The sequence below is a fragment of the Camelina sativa genome, chromosome 10 (genome assembly GCF_030686135.1).
Source record: "Camelina sativa cultivar CO46 ecotype springtype chromosome 10, ASM3068613v1".
In the NCBI taxonomy this organism is placed as follows: Eukaryota; Viridiplantae; Streptophyta; class Magnoliopsida; order Brassicales; family Brassicaceae; genus Camelina; species Camelina sativa.
Genome location: NC_141889.1, coordinates 26,232,500 through 26,252,810, shown reverse-complemented (window position 1 = coordinate 26,252,810; position 20,311 = coordinate 26,232,500). Strand labels below are relative to the sequence as shown.

General features: G+C 35.0%; 3 protein-coding genes across 7 annotated transcripts; 2 read left to right on the top strand and 1 right to left on the bottom strand.

Moving 5' to 3' along the window:
- The first annotated feature begins 908 nt into the window (after positions 1 to 908).
- LOC104719787 (DNA repair endonuclease UVH1) lies at positions 909 to 5,341 on the top strand. Of its 5 annotated transcripts, none has more exons than XM_010437760.2 (10): positions 909 to 1,528; positions 1,633 to 1,937; positions 2,078 to 2,298; positions 2,396 to 2,481; positions 2,673 to 2,822; positions 2,978 to 3,715; positions 3,990 to 4,100; positions 4,191 to 4,451; positions 4,566 to 4,789; positions 4,877 to 5,341. In XM_010437760.2, exons 1-10 carry the CDS (start codon positions 1,520 to 1,522, stop codon positions 5,085 to 5,087), a joined length of 2,316 nt encoding a protein of 771 aa, XP_010436062.1. In that variant the 5' UTR covers positions 909 to 1,519; the 3' UTR covers positions 5,088 to 5,341. The 5 variants fall into 5 exon arrangements, with proteins under 5 accessions (XP_010436062.1, XP_010436061.1, XP_010436063.1 ...); XM_010437759.3 differs by having other exon boundaries at positions 912 to 1,528; positions 1,626 to 1,937; XM_010437761.2 differs by having other exon boundaries at positions 932 to 1,528; positions 1,648 to 1,937.
- A 28-nt stretch (positions 5,342 to 5,369) lies between these two features.
- Positions 5,370 to 9,788, bottom strand: LOC104719786 (uncharacterized). Its single transcript, XM_087470766.1, has 9 exons — positions 9,300 to 9,788; positions 8,790 to 8,996; positions 8,578 to 8,706; positions 8,371 to 8,411; positions 8,187 to 8,292; positions 6,203 to 8,074; positions 5,995 to 6,126; positions 5,842 to 5,912; positions 5,370 to 5,767 (listed from the first exon to the last, which is right to left on the bottom strand). The coding sequence occupies exons 1-9, from the start codon at positions 9,378 to 9,380 to the stop codon at positions 5,581 to 5,583; spliced, it is 2,826 nt and encodes a 941-aa protein (XP_087326892.1). The 5' UTR covers positions 9,381 to 9,788; the 3' UTR covers positions 5,370 to 5,580.
- Positions 9,789 to 11,796: 2,008 nt separating this feature from the next.
- Positions 11,797 to 14,706, top strand: LOC147937395 (uncharacterized). Its single transcript, XM_087468785.1, has 2 exons — positions 11,797 to 13,392; positions 13,483 to 14,706. Exons 1-2 carry the CDS (start codon positions 11,797 to 11,799, stop codon positions 14,704 to 14,706), a joined length of 2,820 nt encoding a protein of 939 aa, XP_087324911.1.
- The last annotated feature ends 5,605 nt before the right edge of the window (positions 14,707 to 20,311 follow it).

Here is a 20,311-nt window from a genome sequence, read left to right as displayed (position 1 = left end):
CACATTCACACTTATTCTTACTTTGCTTTTCATGTTTTAAATTGAACTTTTTTAATTTCTAATTGTCTTTATTCAGTCATTTACTAAAATTTTACTTATCCTTAAAGAGCTTTAAAATGATAGATAGAGTAAAAGTAAAAAAAAAAAAAAAATTGAGAATCATTCAACTTCAAATTTTATTTATGAGGTCAATTCTTATATTTGCTGATTCTTTTTTTTCAACCAAACATTAATTAAAAAAGGACTCTAAAATTGATTACTCTGACCGGAGGATAAGAATTTACAAATATTCGCTAATTCTTTTCTAAATGGAACCATGTGTTGCAACCATCTATCTCCATCATAATCTTTTCTCCACTAATGCCTCACCTAAATATCTCCATATTCCATGCAATTGTTTTTTTTTCTACACAAACAATAATAATTATTGTAGAAACTTATAACAATTTTAGTACAATTAAGCTTTTAAATTTGAAATCAGCAAAATTAATATAATTTCGTTATGCTCTTTTATTTCTCCGTCGAAAGGTAAAGATATAAACCAAAGAAAAACGCATTGTCGATGATACTATGATGACACTCATTCTTACTTTGCTTCTAAAAATGTTTCAAATTTAAATTTTTTAATTTCTAATTTGCTTTATTCGGTCATTTGTTTTGCTTCCTTTTTTTAATTATTTCCCCCCAATTGGATTTTTTTTTTTCTTTTAAATGTTTTGTTCTACAGCCAACTATTTTACATGGTTTGTGAAAAATATGGACACTAAAGCTTTAAAAAATAGTTTCTGTCTGGATCAATGATAATCTATAATTATTTGCAAGATTCTGGAACGACACCGTTTCTGAAGTTGGAACGACACCGTTTTGGAAGTTTTAAACGTTTTTGAGCCCAATACAAAGATTTTATCGTCCCCTTCAATCTTTCTTCATTAGTCTGTTTCTCCGATATTGCGCCGTTTCTTCTTCTTCAATCAATGGCGCTGAAATTTCATCAACAGATCATATCGGACCTTCTCGAAGACTCTAATGGCGGATTAGTGATCATCTCTTCTGGTCTCTCCCTCGCTAAATTAATCGCTTCTCTCCTCATCCTTCACTCTCCTTCCCAAGGTACTCTACTTCTCCTCCTCTCCCCCGCCGCTCAATCCCTCAAATCCAGAATCATCCACTGCATCTCCTCTCTTCAGTCCCCTACTCCGGCGGATATCACCGCTGACCTTCCGGCGAATCAGCGTTACTCGCTTTACTCCTCCGGTTCTCCTTTCTTCATCACGCCGCGGATTCTCATCGTCGATTTGTTGACTCAACGGATTCCTGTTTCTTCGCTTGCCGGAATCTTCATCCTCAATGCTCATTCGCTTTCGGAAACCTCCACTGAAGCTTTTATTGTGCGAATCGTTAAATCCCTAAATAGCTCCGCTTATGTGCGCGCTTTTTCTGATAGACCGCAAGCTATGGTCTCTGGTTTCGCCAAGACTGAACGCACCATGCGTGCTCTCTTCCTCCGCAGACTCCATCTATGGCCAAGGTTTTGTAAAATTGAACTTTAATTTTGTTGGGAAAAAAAAAAAAAAAACAATGTTGGTTTGGATTATTAAGCCGTAGTTATGAATTTTCTGGATTAGGTTTCAGTTGGATGTGTCTCAGGAATTGGAGCGAGAACCGCCTGAGGTTGTGGATATTAGGGTTTCAATGTCGAGTTATATGGTGGGAATACAGAAAGCAATTATTGAAGTTATGGACGCTTGCCTCAAGGAGATGAAGAAGACTAACAAGGTTGATGTGGATGATTTGACTGTGGAGAGTGGTTTGTTTAAGTCCTTTGATGAGATTGTTAGGAGGCAGCTTGATCCAATTTGGCATACGCTCGGGAAGAGAACCAAACAGCTTGTTTCTGATTTGAAGACTTTAAGGAAGCTGCTTGACTATCTTGTTAGGTAATATAGCTCTATGTCTTCTCTCTACATCAGTAATGTGCTTATGCAACTGTATACTTTTTTCTGATCGTAGCTTCAAGTTGGGTGTTTGTGCAGTTTCTGACATCACTTTGTTGTTATGTTTATGGATTCGTGGGTAGGTATGATGCTGTGAGTTTTCTGAAGTTCTTGGATACACTCAGGGTATCAGAGAGTTATCGGTCTGTTTGGTTATTTGCAGAGTCCAGCTATAAAATATTTGATTTTGCAAAGAAACGAGTGTATCGTCTTCTGAAGGCAAGTGATGTCAAGTCAAAAGAACATGTAACGAACAAAAGTGGTAAGAAGAGAAAGTCAAAGGGAGAAAATGACTCTGTAACAGGTAACAAAGTCTTGATCTAAATGGTTGTATCTTGCATCTAGTGACTTGTGTGTTATAAGTATTTCAAATCATTTCCTGATAATTGGACCTGATACAGTTGGTGGGGAAACTACAACAAATGTGACTACTGGCGTTGTTATTGAAGAAGTTCTTGAAGAGGCACCAAAATGGAAAGTCTTACGTGTGAGTGACTGAGTGAGTTTCAGTTTCAATGCCGTTTGTCTGTTACTGTTTGTTTAATGATGGAAGTTGGTTTAGCTAGTGACTATATCTGTTCTTTGTTTTTTGAGCTCTTCTATGATTGTCAAACATGTTTTCATGGATAGCTGTACGAAGTCGCATTATACTTAATGGTTTTCCCGTGATTAACACAGGAGATTTTAGAAGAGACACAAGAAGAAAGACAAAAGCAGGCTTATTGTGAGGAAGACAACAGTGACAACAATGGAATAGTTCTTGTGGCTTGCAAAGATGAACGGTCCTGCATGCAGCTTGAAGATTGCGTCACAAACAATCCACAGAAGGTCCAGTCAGATTACTACATTTTACTAGACTTTACATCATTCATCAACAACTGATACGAACTCTGTCATTACCAACCATAGTTTAGAAGCCAACATCCAATTTCAGAATTTGTCTGGCCCACACAAATCTTCTCATTTTACCTACACTTGTGCAGGTAATGCGGGAAGAATGGGAAATGTACCTGCTGAGCAAAATCGAGCTCCGCAGTATGCAGACACCACAAAAGAAGAAACAAAAGACTCCCAAGGGTTTTGGGATTCTTGATGGAGTTGTTCCAGTAACTACAATACAGAACTCGGAAGGTAGCAGTGTTGGCAGACAAGAGCATGAGGCTCTTATGGCTGCTGCGTCTTCTATTCGAAAGCTAGGAAAGACAACAGATATGGCTTCGGGAAATAACAACCCAGAGCCTCATGTTGATAAGGCTTCATGTACCAAAGGAAAAGCTAAAAAGGATTCAACAAGTCTCAGGAGATCCATAAGACGTTGCAATAAGAAAACGACAAATAGTAAATCTGAAATCTTAAAAGACCCAGAGGATGAAGAAAAAGCTACCGAAGCTAGCACATCAGGTCCCCAAGAAGCCAATGTTGTTCAACCCAGCAGTGCTAAAAAGATACCGCCTGTGCATTTTTATGCTTTAGAAAGCGATCAACCTATACTAGATATCTTGAAACCCTCTGTGATCATTGTCTACCATCCTGACATGGCTTTTGTCAGAGAACTTGAGGTGTACAAAGCAGAGAACCCTCAAAGAAAGCTGAAAGTTTATTTTATTTTCTATGATGAGTCCACAGAAGTTCAGAAGTTTGAAGCAAGCATACGTCGGGAAAATGGAGCGTTTGAATCATTGATCAGGCAGAAGTCTTCGATGATGATTCCCGTTGATCAGGTTTGAAACTCAAATACCAACATTTCAATTGAATCGAAGCCTGTGTGAGTTGTTTCCTGCTTCAAAGATTACAATTTTACATGAAAAGTACATTAAACCAACTCAATTAATGGTATAGCGCACTAGCACACGTTAAACAAGTTTATGTTAAATTGAATCAGACCAAGTAGATGAAACTCTCAACTGAAATTTTACGTTATCCTCTTGTTTTCACCCTGGATATTGTTTTTCCTGCTTTCGTCTCATCCATCCTGTACTATAAACTTGGAATTAGGATGGGCTCTGCATGGGGTCGAATTCATCTACAGAGTTTCCAGCGTCAAGTACTCAAAACTCATTAACCCGAAAAGCAGGCGGAAGAAAGGAAGTAGAGAAAGAGACACAGGTTCATATCTCAATACTGATGTGATCTCCATAATTAACTCGATTTGGAAAGCCTTTCATGTGAAAATTTTCAATGGGTTTTTTTCACCAGGTAATAGTTGATATGAGGGAATTCATGAGCAGCCTACCAAATGTTCTTCACCAGAAAGGCATGAAGATAATACCAGTTACACTAGAGGTCGGCGACTATATCCTATCTCCTTCAATCTGCGTGGAGAGAAAGAGCATTCAAGATCTTTTCCAGAGCTTTACATCAGGTCGTTTATTTCACCAAGTCGAAATGATGTCCCGTTATTACAGAATACCAGTTCTTCTCATCGAGTTCTCTCAAGACAAAAGCTTCTCCTTTCAGGTATCCTCTCATATTCCAAGCTTCACAGTCAAAACACTTTCATTTTCTCTTATCTGTATTATGTGTAAATTCTGTTTTTCATTGAGTTTGGATATGTTCTTTTTTCTCTTGCAGTCTGCGAGTGATATATCAGACGATGTGGCTCCATATAACATCATTTCAAAACTATCGTTGCTAGTTCTGCATTTTCCTCGGCTAAGGATATTATGGTCTCGAAGTCTACATGCAACCGCAGATATCTTCACTACGTTAAAATCCAACCAAGACGAGCCTGATGAGACCCGAGCAATAAGAGTTGGTGTGCCTTCAGAAGAAGGTATCATAGAAAACGACATCAGGTAAAAAGTTTTCTTTCTTAACCTGCAGAGTCAGTTTTGCGTATTTTTACATTGGTGATATTGAAATTGCCTCATGATGTGAAACAGAGCCGATAACTATAACACATCTGCGGTAGAGTTTCTGAGAAGGCTTCCTGGAGTTACAGACGCGAATTACAGATCGATTATGGAGAAATGTAAGAGTTTGGCTGAGCTCGCGTCTTTGCCTGTGGAGACATTAGCAGAACTCATGGGTGGTCACAAAGTTGCTAAAAGTCTCAGAGAGTTTTTTGACGCTAAGTATCCGACTTTGCTTTAAAAAAGAGAGAGGTAACACTATTTAATTTAGATGCTCAATTACAAATCTACTTAGTTCGTTCTTGTTCATCTTTTACATTTGTTGTAGATTAGAAACTAATTATCTCCATTTGCTTAATCTGTTGTAACAATTACACTAGTTGATTGTATTTATATCTTGTTTTCATTGTGTTACACCTTTGGTAGTTTGAGTGGTAGAACCAATCTAAACATTGAAATGGTGAATTTGTAAGTAAAACTTTTCTTTTGGGTCAAGATTTGGATATTACTTAAATGATGATAATATGCAAACTAACATAGATAATTATATATATCCATGATATCTATTACAAATTTTAAATACAGGAAAACAAAGAAACTCAAAACTCACTTTTTCTCTCAGAAAAAATATATATATTAAAAGAGAAACTATATATATATATGTAAAAAAAAAATGAAGATAAAGAGAAATTTGTACAATGCACACCATTTGGTTCTTTTGAGAATAACGGTTTTTACTTCTTTTTGGCACTTTTAAGATAACGTACAGTCATCACAAGTTGTTGTCTCTCACCTTCAACTTCTGCAAATTTTAGACTTATCTCTGAATATCTCTCTTGCATTTCTTTCAATTCCATCTCCATCAATCCATTTTGCTCTTTTAACAGCGCTACTTCATTTACCAAATCTTGAAGATTGTCACTGTAAAAGCAGAAAACGATCAGACATCTATCATTGGTGTTTTCTTTGTTTATACTGCTTCATGAACAAATTACCTCTTGTTCAGTGGCAATACTTCACTGTTATGCATAGCAATCGCTCCTGGACCTTGCAGAGTTTCACCAGTCTGTTCATGAAACGAGAGCTATGTTATAATGTTTGAGGTTGTAGGAAAGTATATCTACATTGTAAAAGGTTAATTCTTTTACCTCTTGGCTATTTTGACTTCGTTCGTTGAGTTTAGTCTGCAACTCTTCGATTATGTTCTTCAAATCCTTTTCCTTTTTTATAAACATCTTTGAAGAGGCTTCCAAAGCATTTTCCTTTAGTTTGATTTGTTCCTGGATTGCCAAAATTTGGCATCAGCATCAAAACAATTAGCCAAATAGTGAATGTTCTAGTGTTTAGACGCATTACCTCAAGCTGTTTTATATTATCTTCGTTGCTTCTTTGCTCTGTTTTTGTTATGTTATCACATTGCGCTATTGCGGTCTCTAGTTGTGATCTTAAAATGGTAATGACTGCTTCTTTTTCATCTTTGAATCGCTGCAACTCCTCTGATAAAGATGCCTCGGTTTCCATACTTGATTTTCTCGTCTCTTCCAGTTCAAGTTTTAAGATCTCAATCTCATGCTTTAGCCTTGTGATCCCCTGTGTTAAATCTGCATTAACATCTTCTTTTTGCCTCTTTTTATTCTCTAGATCCACTAACATTCTCTCCATCTCCTTCGTTCTAAGATCTGTCTTTCCCGAGAGCTCGTTGAGCTTTGCTTCATAGTCATCCTTTTTTGCTCGGAGTTCATCGTTAGCGTTAATGAGAAGTTCTTCTAGCTGACGCTTCTGCGTGCGCAGTTCGCGGGTTTCGGTCATCGCTTTCATAGTCACCTTCTCATTTGCTGCTAACGTAGAAGACATCTGCTCAGAGATTCTCTTGAACTCGTCCTGGATTTTTCCGGCTACACAAGCATTTTTCCACCTCGTCTTCCTAAGGGCTTCTTCGGCTTCGATAGCTCTTTGCTCTTGCTCCACTTTAGCACGTGTAACAGCTTCAATATCTCCCTCAAAGATCTGAGCTTGTTTCTCTAATTCTTCTTCCATTCCCTCGATCTGCGTTTCAAGTTCCTTAATGCGGCACAGGGACTCAGAGAACTCCTCGTTCTGCTTCCTGAGCTTACCTTCTACGCGCTCTATATGATTCTCAAGCTCATTCACGTTTACAAGAGAAGATGAACATTCATATTGCATCTTCAACTGTTCTTGCACTTGGCTTTGCTCTAGCTTGTATGAGATATCATGATTTTCCTGCTTAAGTATCTCATAATCCAGAGAAAGCTGCTCCACCTGTATCTCAAGATCCTCTTTATCTCGTTTATAGATCTCTATCTCATTGTATAGGTCAGTGATCCTTCGCTCCAGGACGTGTGCTTCTTTTGCATCCATGTGCCCCTTCACAAGCTCATCTAGTGCCTTTTGATCCTCATCGTCATCTGTCTCACTTGTGCAGGACCTTCTCCTCGATTCTTCGGTGTTCCTCTCGCATGTTCTTGGTCTAGGAAGATCAACTGTTTTCTTACCTCTTTTCCCCACCATTGCTTCTAGCTCTTGCACAGAAAGGATCAACTCGGTGTTTGATTTCTGTGTCTTCTGAAGCTGTATCTGTAGATTGGAGTTCAGATCCTTCTCACAATCCAGTTCTTCTCGGGTTTCTTCTAAAAGAACTTGCGGATCCCTTCCTTCAAGCTGCAACTGGTTCCTAATTTTTGCCTCTTCCTTTCGCTTGTCAGATGCTTTAATACTCTCATTATCAGCCTTCAGCAAATCTCTCTCCTGCTTCAGGCTAGTTACTTCCCTCAGGAGATCCTGACTTCTTTTGGTCTCTTTAACAATCTGTTTCCGCAGGCTTTGTAACTCTAGTTCCGAAAGATCCGCTCGCCTTGCCAAAGCAACAAGTTCGGCTTTAAGCTTATCTACATTTTCATTGGAGGAAGTCCTTGAGATATCTCTCGGGATTGTATCATTTGAACTATTCATGGAGTCATCAGTACTGATCCCCTGATCAGAGCTTCCTGACCACTCGGATTCTGATATATGAGGCTCTTCATATATATTTGTAACCGAATGATGATGCATAGTTGAGTGGTTCTGCTGAATGTGATCACCTCTGCTTCCAATCTCTCCCAGTGTATCCAATTCAGACCCACTGTCAAAGCTTGACAACGTACTATCAGATTCAATGGATGCTCGACGCCTTAATTCAGCAATCCGGGAAGCTTTACCAAATGGACCTTCCTATGAGTATGAGAGCAGAACACAAACAGAATTTTTAAACCATTAAATACACCAACGACTTAAGAAATCAAGAATATGGAAAAGCAATAATAGAACATAAGTAGGTAGGTACCTCTTGTGAATCACTTTTATGGGTTTCATCTGCTTCAATACTCAAATGGGATTTCAAATCTTGACCCCGTGACCTTTTCACCAAGCTATCGATTTCTTTCACCACTCTGCAAAACAGAGACTCCCAATAAGAACCTAAAAAAAAAAGAACTCATAATAGCAGAGTCCCAGTTTCTTATATATACCTTTGTGGATCTGCATTTTCTAGCTGCCTTTGTATCGATACCTGATATAGAAAGAAAATAAAACACCAGTTCAAAGCTCAGTATCAATCACAAGTTCAAAAAGACAAAGAAGCAAGAATCATGTGAGGTTTTTCCTTTGGATGCAAACACTGTAACATACATCTCATGACAAACATTAATGCAAAGAAAGAGAGAGAGAGAGCTAACGTGCAACATTGCTTTTGAATTCGAATTCGAATTCTGGAGAGGAAGTGAAACATTGCAAGTCTTAACAGCATCAAAGTAATCAGCAAAATCAATCGAAGTCTCTCCCAAAACACCAGATTTGTTAGATCCCTGCAAAAAAAAAAAAAAAAAAAAAAACTAAGAAATCTCTTTAAAAAAAAAAAAAAAAAAGTTGTAAATTAATTTAGTCTTACCGTAGTAGTAGACACAATAAAGTGATAAATTCTTTGATTAACTTTGCCAGTCTTAAAATCCTGAAGAAACTTAACCGTCTCGTACACCGAAGATTCCCACCGACAATGTCCGTCGAGTACCATAGCTTTCTCTGCCTTCCCCGTCGATTTCCCAACATCTCCGGGTACTACAGAGATCGTTAATCCCTCCGCCTTCAACTGAGTCACCTAACCAATTTTTTTTAAAAAAAAAAACCAAAATCACACAATGATGAACTTGATCTCACATTATCCTAGATCTAAATTTCAAAATTCGAATTCTCAACAATTTTTTTTTTTTGGGTAATTCACTGTTTTTAAACTGGTCATATCAGATGTCAGATTTGACTAAATTTTTTTTCTCCCAATTTCTTAAAAAAAACAAAAATCTAACCAACATTTTCCCGAGAAAATCGCCACCAGAATTCACTGTATAGAATCGGAAAACAAAAAAAAATCTCGGAGAAGGAGAAGAAGAGTGAAGTTTTTTGCCTGAGTCGCATGAAACTGCAACTTGAAAACGATTTTGATTTTGTTGCTCTTCTCGCTCCGCCATCTCGCTGACTTAAACATCCTCCTCTCTCCACCGCCGTCGAGTATTCGATCTCCGCTTACTTACTTAAACAGAATCCGTCACCGGAGCTCCGGCCATTGTCGCTGATTGAGAATCAGCCATCACTATCCTTCTTCTTCAGTCCAATGTAGAGTAGCTGATCATCACAGTTCACAAACAGCTAGAAAAACGAAGACGTGACTGCCAAATCCGGGTCCGCTCAGTGAGTTCAATTCCCGATTAACGTCAAAGTGGAAGAAGACGCGAGCGTTAGCTCCCCACCAGTCTTGATTTTTTTCTTTTCTTTTTTTTTAATAAATGGGACAAAAACAAAAAGTAGATCTCAATTCTCAAGTAGTGATGATATATACTTTTTTTTTTTTTTTTTTTGTTTGTTAATTAGTACTAGTGGTTAGGCTTGGGCGTTCAAATATCCGATCGGATTAATGAAAGCCAAGAATCGATAATGAAAGCCAAGAACTGATCGGTTATTTCCAAAATAATGAAAGCCAAAAACCGATCGGTTATTTCTTTAATATCGGTTCGGTTTTAATCCGTTTATTTCGATTTGGATACAATTCGGATTTTCAGATTCGGATTTTATGTCCAGGCCTAGTAGTGGTAGTAGTACATAACTTTTTTGTTAGTAACATTTCATTAAACTAAAAATTATACTAGTACTATATAGTATAAATGTTGTATCACCAAACCGAAGAAAATAATTAGCTTATCAATTAACATCACTAGATTAGTTTATCAATTCACGGAAAACTAAATAATTAGGTTATCAATTACTACTAATTAAAGTTTTATGATTTATTTATTTGAGACATAGGCTGCTGTGCTCTAGTTGGTGGTACCTGAATCTATTTTCTAGCGCAATAGAATAGGTTTTTAATGTAAACGAGTCAAAAAGTCAAAACTAGTATTTATTTTTGTAGTATAATATTGCTTATTGATTTTTTATCATATTTTATTTAAAAATTTTTAAAAATAAAAAAATAATAATGTTAGGCTCTACTGAATTTTAACTATATAACTGTGTTGGTCAAAAAAAAAAAATACTGTATGTATAAAAACTTGTACCGACAGATTTAGAAACAAGATTTTTTTATATATATAATCGACTTAAAATAATAATGTTACGCTCTACTGAAACGGTTACGCACCACAATTTTTTTTTGTTATACATAGTGGAAAATTAGCTTTATTTTTATTTATTTATTTAATAGGAGTATGATTTATTTATTGAAATAGATATATGTTTTGGGTGGAGGGAACAGTGACCAATCAAGAACGTAATGATGTGTTTGGCCCTCCAGCTGTTGTTAGAAATAGAATCATCAGTTTCGCAAGGCGTGCTTGTATGGGTATAGTCAGTTACATAAAAGTATGCATGGTCGTTGGTCTCGGTGACGGTACAATAAAATAGGCAACGGTCATTTTTTTTCTTACTAGGAAATAGTCAACTTTAACGTTAATTCCAATGTAATTACATTATTTTTTACCTACACCACTTTTGGACTAATTAATCATCATCACATTTGGCCTCAGTATTCATAAACTTACATGAGAACATTATGTTTAACCAATCTGCTTTTTTTATTTTATTTTACACAAAACAATTATTTTGATAAATTTTAAAAGCCATCATTGCATGGACATGGAACATGCGATTTTTTTTCATAAGCTATGTGACATCAAAAACCTTATAGTTATTATTTTGTCTTTTCGTTGTACATTCCAATACTTGTGGGGTATCTAAGCAGCTGTATATTTCTTGGTAGCTTATACAACAAAATTAATTAAAATAAAATCTAAATGATTCAGCTAAAGTCCCTTTTGAGATACTACCAAAAACTTGGTGTCCTCTGTGGTGGTTATTTGAAATTAATTTTAGAAACTTTTTTTAGTTTAAAAACAAAAATATAATATAAGGTCAATTTTGTCTGTTTATTTCCAAATTGCTATTTATTATTTGATATATAAGAATTTTTTTAATTATTTAAATTAAAGGAGAATATCTGAATATATCACCTATTTTAGGTGCCCTTATGCTAAGTAAGTAAAAGATTTCCATTATACAAAAACAATTCCGGGAAAATGTCAATTAAATCATGAACTTACCCAAAAACGCCAATTAAATCATGAACTTTCACTAAGGCCAATTAAATCATCTAATTTCGTTTCCAATTCTTATTAAATATCAAATTTATCTAAAAACTCCAAAAAACACATCACGCAAAATTGGGTAACAGAGCAACTAAACTCCGTTTAACACCCCGTTAACGGCTGTTACCTGATAGAATAAACGATCTTTGAACACGAAATCCCCAAATTACTCCAATCTCTAAACCCTAATTGCCCCAGAAAATCCCCAAATCACTCTCTAATCCCTAATTCTCTTAATAAACGCGAAACCCTGTTTTCGATTTCATGCCGAAAGTTAAAAACAAGGGTGTGATTTTGTTTGTTGGAGAAAGAGTTGAAGATCCACCGCGAGTTGAAGATCCACCGCAAGTTGAAGATCCACCGCGAGTTGAAGATCCACCACGAGTCGAATCAAATAGTATAATTATGTATGAAGCTCCAGAGGACGAGGTCGGAGGAAGTGGAGCTTTGGAGGCTGAGGTAGAAGAAGTTGGAGCTGTAGAGGTTGAGGTCAGAGAAGGATTTGGTGCTTCGGTGGCTGATGTCGAAGGAGTTGGAACTGTAGCGGTTGAGATAATCGAAGAAGTTGGAGCTTCGGAGGCTGAGGTCGAAGGAACTGGAGTTGTAGAGGTTGAGGTCAGAGAAGGAGATGGAGCTCAAGCTACAAAACGACGTCGAAAACAAAAAAAAAGAAGCGGTGAAGAGGAGGCTATTGAGCTTGATGTGGAGCATGTAGTGGAGCACGACAGTGAAGATGACTGTGTGGTGTATGATGATGAAGACTTCGATGATGTTGATGATGGATTTGGTGGTGAAGATAACGAAATGCAGGGTGGTGAAGATAATGAAATGCAGGGTGTGGAAGAAGATGTTAATGCAAACATTGCAGATGACTTCCCAGAGGCTGTTAGAGGAATTGAAGATGGTTCTGATTCCGACAGCGGTGATGATATTTGGGATGATGACAAAATTCCAGATTCGTTGTCATCTGATGACGAAGACGAGGTCCAAGACAAAGAAGATGGAGGTCGTAGAGATGTTGACGATCCAGAGGGTTTGTTAGCAGTGGAAAAAAATTACAACTCTCCTGAAGAATTCAAGCTTGCATTGTTGATGTACTCGTTAAAGACAAGGTACGATATTAAACTTTATAGGTCTCAAGCTTTGATAGTTGCTGCGAAGTGTTGTTATGTGGATGATGATGGTTTGAGATGTCCTTGGAGAGTCTATTGTTCATATGAGAAGAGGAAGCATAAGATGCAGATAAGAATATATGTCAATGAACATATATGTGTGAGGTCAGGCTATACGAAGATGTTGAATCGGTCTACTATTGCTTTTTTGTTTGAGGAAAGGCTGAGATTGAATCCAAAGATTACTAAAAACGAGATGGCTGCTGAGATCAAAAAGGAGTATAAGTTGGAGGTTACTTCAAACCAGTGTGCAAAGGCGAAGACTAAATTGATGAAAGCAAAAAGGGCTAGTCATGAATCTCATTTTGCGCGAATATGGGATTATCAAGCAGAGGTTTTGCATCAAAACAAAGAGTCTGAATTTGAAATTGAGACAGTCCTAGGGCCAGTAGTTGGAAGAAAGCAGAGGTTCTTTAGGTTATATATTTGTTTTAAATCACATAAAGAATCTTGGAAAGAAACATGTAGACCCATCATTGGATTGGATGGAGCTTTTCTCAAGTGGGATATAAAAATTCATATTCTAGTTGTTGTTGGTAGAGATGGAGATAATAGGATTGTTCCTCTTGCTTGGGCAGTTGTAGAAATAGAAAATGATGATAATTGGGATTGGTTTGTGAGACATCTTGCTGCAAGTTTGGGTCTTCATACAATGAGAAATATTGCCCTCATTTCAGATAAACAATCGGTGAGTCGGGAGTATATGTTACTTTTTATTTTTAAAGTGTTATTTATACTCTACAATCCTCAATAGGTCTAACAACTGTTACTTTTTCAGGGCTTGGTCAAAGCTATCCATATTGTTCTGCCAAATGCTGAGCATCGACAGTGTGCTAAACACATAATGGATAATTGGAAAAAAGACAGCCATGATCAACAACTACAACGACTTTTTTGGAAAATAGCACGCAGCTACACCACAGGAGAGTTCAGTGATCATATGGCAGAACTAAAGGCTTATAATCCTCAAGCTTTCGCATCCCTGCAGCTTACTAATCCACTTACCCGGAGCAGAGCTTTCTTTAGGATTGGTACTCTATGCAATGACAACCTCAACAATCTGAGTGAGTCTTTTAATAGAACTATAAGACAGGCAAGGAAAAAGCCCTTATTGGACATGCTAGAGGACATAAGGAGGCAATGCATGGTGAAAAATGCAAAGCGATTTGTCATAGCTGACCGGATGAAGACACGGTTCACAAAGAGAGCTCATGCGGAGATTGAGAAAATGATAGCTGGGGCAGGAGCTTGTAAGAGATATATGGCCAGACACAACATTCATGAGGTATATCAGAATGGTGTTGGCTATAGTGTTGGTATGAATGAGAGAACTTGTGGTTGCAGGAAGTGGCAAATGGTTGGAATCCCTTGTGTTCATGATGCATGTGTGATAATAGGAAAGAGAGAAAAGGTGGAGGACTATGTTAATGCTTGTTACACAAGGATAAGGTGGAGAGAGACATACATGGATGGTATTAGGCATGTCCAAGGGATGCAATTGTGGCATAGATTGAATAGGCTAGCTGTATTGCCACCACCATGGAGAAGAGGGAACCCAGGAAGACCGTCTAACCATGCAAGGAAGAAAGGACGAAATGAATCTTCATCTTCGTCAAATAGGATGTCACGGGAAAAGAGAGTAATGACATGCTATAACTGCTTCCAACAAGGGCACAACAAGCATGGCTGCAATAATCCTACTGTGGTTGCTAGTGTACCAAAGAGACCAAGAGGTCGACCAAGGAAAAACCAAGAACCACAAGAGCCAACGGTTGGGTCACAAGCTCACAAGGATCACAAGGACCAGCGGTTGGGTCACAAACTCAACAAGGATCACAAGGACCAGTGGTTGGGTCACAAGCTCAACAAGGATCACAAGGACCAGCGGTTGGCTCACAAGCTCAGCAAGGATCCCAAGGACCAGCGGTTGGGTCACAAGCTCAGCAAGGTCTTGGTCGATATGCATCATGGTTTGAGTGTTCATCTTAGATTACCTTTTTGACAGGATTGTTACTTTGTTTGGTTTGAGTGTTCAAAAATGCTTTCTATTAGGATTGTTACTTTGTATGCTTTTGTTTGGTGTGTTGAACGTGGATTGATGTTATGGTTCAACTAGTTGTGTGAACTAAATGTTTTTCATTATGAACGATGTTTGTTTTCTACCTCCCTTTTGTTTTGTGAAACTCATATCCAAACCAAATTTCTTCATTACCAAAGACACTATACAAAGAGACAACAAAGACACAACAAAAACACAACCGATGATCCAACACGAAAGACAAAACACAAAGACACTAGTAACCAAGAACAAATGTTCCTTTTGAGGTTTTACACATTACAATTACAATGACAATTACAGTAACACAAAGGCATACCAAGCACAATATCATCAATTTCCATTTCTTAAGTTCTCTTTTGCTCCACATTGCATCTTCCTTCAATTCTTCAATCTGACTCTTTAACCCATCAATTTTGACAGCAACCTCAGCTCTTGCATTGCTTATCTCATTGTTAATTATGGAGATTTTCGGTAATGCTTCTACAACTTCTTCGTACACACCTTCTTCCACCCACTTAAACAAATGCTTCTAAAATCGTAAATTGATTAACTTTTATCAACAAATCTACAAAACACAAATTCATAACAAGATTAGTTACTTACATCTCCTCTGGTTGGACAATGAAAGTAGGGTCTTCCTGGGTTCTGCTTCATACTCGATGTGTGGATGGCTACATCTAAGCCGCAATGACACTTTGACGGAAAACCATGGCAACCCCGACCTCTGTTCTCACAACTTGATTGTCCAAAATTGCAACTCATATCTCAAAATCGTGAAGAAGAGAATGTTAAGAGAAGGAGAAGAATTTTTTGGGTTTGTGAAATTAGGGATTAGAGATCGAAGTAATTTGGGGATTTTGAGTTCAATGGGTGTTAAACGGAGTTTAGTTGCTCTGTTACCCAATTTTGCGCGATGTGTTTTTTAGAGTTTTTAGATAAGTTTAATGTTTAATAAGAATGGAAAACAAAATTAGATGATTTAATTGGCTTTAGTAAAAGTTCATGTTTTAATTAGCGTTTTTGGTAAGTTCATGATTTAATTGACATTTTTCCCATTCTTAAACTATAGTCTATTTCTCGTACGTACTATATTTTTTTTTTTCCAGTATGTTGAGGGAAGGCTTTAAATGTTAGCTAAATTAACTATAGATTTTGTTGTGCTATCTTTTTCATTTGTTAATTCTTGTACTTATTCTTTTTTAGTGTATATACATAAATATATAATCTGGAACTTACAAAAATAAATAAACGAAAACAAAATAGAGAAATAGTTTTGAGTGTACATACACCTATCTGTAGACATTGAGTTGAGTGGTTAATTAGAGTAGCATTTGTACTATAATTCGATGTCACATATGAGAGAGTTCAACAAAGAGATCCCATAAATGAAGTCACGGAAGCTGCCCCGACGTCAGATACCTAACTGCTTCGTTAAAGATTTATCTCTATCCCATATACATATGTATATATGCTTTAATCTGACAGCTACCAACTTATATGTATAAGTTTTAATTGACAAGACAGACCAACTGTTGCCATAAATGTTAATTTTGTGTTAAGATTCTATGAACATTAATCCAAGCAATCAAACACAGTATACCAAATTTGTGATACACACAATCTATCAATACACTCTTAACATTTTTTAGTGGGTTTTGGTATTTAGGTTTGAAACATATCTCAGAACTATAACAGACTGTACTAGGGGAAGGTTGAAATAAATGTTAGGTAGTATTATTTATCTGGTATTCGTTATTTGTCTTATCGGCTTTATAAACCCAACTACAACCTTTTGACAAAGCAAGAAACAAATAACATAATTTAGTTATTTAGACAACTGATGAAAGTATAATATAACACATATTTAAAATAATAGAACATATGCGCCTCAGTTTACTTATTACTCATTTTACTTTCTTATTTGAAGCATATATTATTATTGTATTAAATTTTATAAAATAAAAATGCTATAAATTTCAGTTTAACGTTAAGCGTGTAAAAACGTGGACAAATAAACCATGATTTGTAACCTTTACTTGTGTGTGTGTGGGGGGGGGGGGGGGGGGGGGGGGTTCAATTTTGTATAAAAAAAAATTGTAAGTTGATGTTTTATGATATGCAAGTACTTCAGAGTATATAGTACTTAGTAAAAATACAAGAACAACGAAGATTGGTCTTTAGCAGCTAAAAATTAGATTACTTACGTATATACTATCATTTTAGCATCTTGATTGCACTATCTAACCTAATAATCGAATCAATCATATTTGCATCGATCACACCAACTAGAGCCATTTTGAAATTTCAGTACGCATGCATCAACCACACTAACCATAATTCTATATCTTCATCCACTAAATAGCTAGGTTGAATCTAAAAATTATAGTGCCATCAATCTTTGGACACATTAGTCCACATACATATAACACGATGATTTCGAATCTCTCTTCCACAAGAAGCCAATAGAGTGGGTAAGTCTTTAATTATTTGATTATTATAGAGTCTATTGTTCGGTTTATTATCAAACGATTTAAATTATATGGAAATGATAATATATATGTTTGTATTCGCCATTCCGCATCGAATTTGAAATATGCCTTTCAAACAGATAATTTGGAAACTATCATATGTATAAAGTTATAAATAAATAAAAAATTATGCATTTAATTTTTTTTTTTTTTTGATCAACTGGTATTATATTCGAACATATGAATTGTTACAAATACGATTACATTCAGCCATAGACATACTCTCTATATATTAATTATGCATTTAATATATATATATATATATATATATATATATATATGCTTTTTCCACACAAGTTATATACTATACTATACACAAATTGATAAATTGATAAAGAACTATATATAGTGAAAAGTATAGATAAAACGTACAATCTTATATTGGTTGATGGCTTGAGAAATAAGACAAGTATAAATTCAACAAGTAACTCTCTGTTTGACTCTTTCGGAATGTGAAAATACAAGTGACATTTTTCCTTTTGTCTCTAAAGCTTTAATCCTGTGATTTACACATGAAATAATCATATATATACAGATATACTAATAGAGAACTTCGAACACGTACAAAATGTATTACTACTATTACGTCATATAGATGTCATCACTCCTTATCTAGTTATGATTTAATCTCCATTTTTAGTTTAAACTTTTGAATGTAATTAACATGAAGTCGCACTCCGAGATGCACATTTTATATCGTGGCATGCATGGCTGATAAATAATATTTTGATATTTTGACATTTTCACACGTATTAAAAAAAAATTTAGTTTTTATTTATAAATTAATTTATAATTATTTTTTGGTAAAGAGAGAAAATATAAACCAATAATAATTTAAAAAATTTAAATATTTTCAATGATTATTTCTTGAAGTTTACAAAACATCAATTTTTATGAGACAAAAAAATATCCTAAAACATCAATTTTTATGAGACAGATAAAGTATTCATTAATAAATGGATTATTAAAACAATACTTCACAGTTTTATATAATAAGTCACTGATCAATATCTTCAATATTGGCAAAAATATACTCCTATATGTTCTTAAAATGAAGAATCTCAATGTGTATATACTTTTTGTCAATTGTTTTTTTACCAAGAAATCTAATGATGGAGTGAGTAAAGAAATTATTAGAAAAAGGATGTGTAATGATTACGAGCATTTCAAGTAGTGCTCACATGAGCGACAACCCGATGTGCCCACGTGAAGCACCTTTACCCCATTTTCTGAGCCAACTCATCGGTACGGTTATTTTCGGTTCAAACACAAGGTTCAATCGAATAGCTGTGGCTTTTCTTTAAAGTAATAAAGCATCAGAAGTACAAACGACATAGCGGGCTCTTACAACTACTGGGCCTATAAAATGGCCGAATATTAAACCCATTTATTACTGAAATTGAGTATTATTAAATCTTTTTATTTTTAATTACTTGGTATCAAGAGACAAAAAAAAAGTAATATTAAATATATTCAACCATCCGACTAATCGATTTCAGTATTCAAAATCTACTTAATTATGCCTGTCAAAACTTATGAAGATCACATACTAATACAGTTTCAAAATTCTAAAGAAAGTTAATTAATTGAGTAATACACTGTGGAAACTTAAGCTTAACGCCTTGAATGGCAAGTAGATTCTACTATAGTTTTTGGATTTTGTTTTTCAAAAACCAATTTTTTTCTCCATTCAAGATTTTACATTAAATAGATTTCCTAAAAAATAGGAAAACTAGTTTTTAGCTTTTCTTTACAAATATTAACAAAAACTAGAATCCACATAATTACAGATTTTAGGGAAAACTTACGATTCTTTTTATTTTTTTATGTTTCTTTATGTAATTATTTTAAAAATAACTTTCTTACAAAAAAGTAAAATCTCAAAAATCAAAAACCAAAAACTAAAAACCAAAATCTATAATCTAAAAACCATTTAAAAACCATCTTCCATTCATGGCCTAAGTCAATATATATGTGGAAATTTATAAGGTTGTAGTATGAATATATAATTCAATATGTATCTATCTATAAACAGTTGAAGCAACTGAGACAACATTAGAAATAGTAGTGTTAAAAATAGAGGTAAACGACATGCACTAAATTTATAATTGTCCTCTCTAAGTCTGCTGATTTTATTGTATACAATGTATAATACCATACTAGGTAACAACATGTACTACGTGCGAAGTAAAATAATTATCAAATAATTTTACTGTAATTTTTATATATAAAATTTATTATACTTATTGATAAAATTATTATTTGGAATCTAAATTTGGTTTATGTAGTATATTTTTTTTTAGTTTTATTTAAATATGTAAAATTTTTGTATAATAATTAAGATACAACCCATATGAATTATTATAATATCAATTTTATATTATCATCTCCTATGAACCAAGAGTTCTTAAAATTTATTTTAAAGATTTTATGAAAATGTATTTGAATAAAGTTAGAACTATAATATAAGAATTCAATTTTGGATGTTATTGACTTTCTGAAAAAATAAAATGGTATGCAAAAAAGAAATATTATTACAAATTTAAGGTAAACTAAAAGATAGTGTTAGTATTTCGAGCTCAGTGACGACGACACATCAACTATGTCCATATGATGTTTCTCTATTAATATATATGTAATTTCATACATGAAATTTTATTAAGAGAACCCCTCCCGATTTCATTATATACAATGTATACTACAATATGTACAGTATGAAATTTATCAAGAGTTCCTTTTGCAAATGGTTGAACACTTCAAAAAAAACAAAAACAAAAAAACAAAATGGTTTAACTACTTTTCAGTATTTGAAATGAAATAAAATAGAAAAATGATTCAATTCATCCACAATTATTATTTCTATTAAAATTGAAATATATTCAACTCATTCTTTTCTAATGTAATTTAAAATTGTTAATCTCATAAATTACAATGTTAACCGGATTCTAAGGAGACGAGAAAGGTAAGACCTATTATAGTATTGTACATGGTTTGAACTTTGAACCAAACCGAACCATCTA

Coding starts and splice junctions, on each gene's coding strand:
- LOC147937395 (XM_087468785.1), top strand. CDS start 11,797: ATGCCGAAAGTTAAAAACAAGGGTGTGATTTTGTTTGTTGGAGAAAGA. Junction 13,393..13,482: donor TCATTTCAGATAAACAATCG/GTGAGTCGGGAG, acceptor TTACTTTTTCAG/GGCTTGGTCAAAGCTATCCA.
- LOC104719786 (XM_087470766.1), bottom strand. CDS start 9,380: ATGTTTAAGTCAGCGAGATGGCGGAGCGAGAAGAGCAACAAAATCAAA. Junction 5,913..5,994: donor GAAGTCAAAATAGCCAAGAG/GTAAAAGAATTA, acceptor TTTCATGAACAG/ACTGGTGAAACTCTGCAAGG. Junction 5,768..5,841: donor GTATTGCCACTGAACAAGAG/GTAATTTGTTCA, acceptor CTGCTTTTACAG/TGACAATCTTCAAGATTTGG.
- LOC104719787 (XM_010437759.3), top strand. CDS start 975: ATGGCGCTGAAATTTCATCAACAGATCATATCGGACCTTCTCGAAGAC. Junction 3,716..3,989: donor TGATGATTCCCGTTGATCAG/GTTTGAAACTCA, acceptor ACTTGGAATTAG/GATGGGCTCTGCATGGGGTC. Junction 4,101..4,190: donor AAGTAGAGAAAGAGACACAG/GTTCATATCTCA, acceptor TTTTTTCACCAG/GTAATAGTTGATATGAGGGA.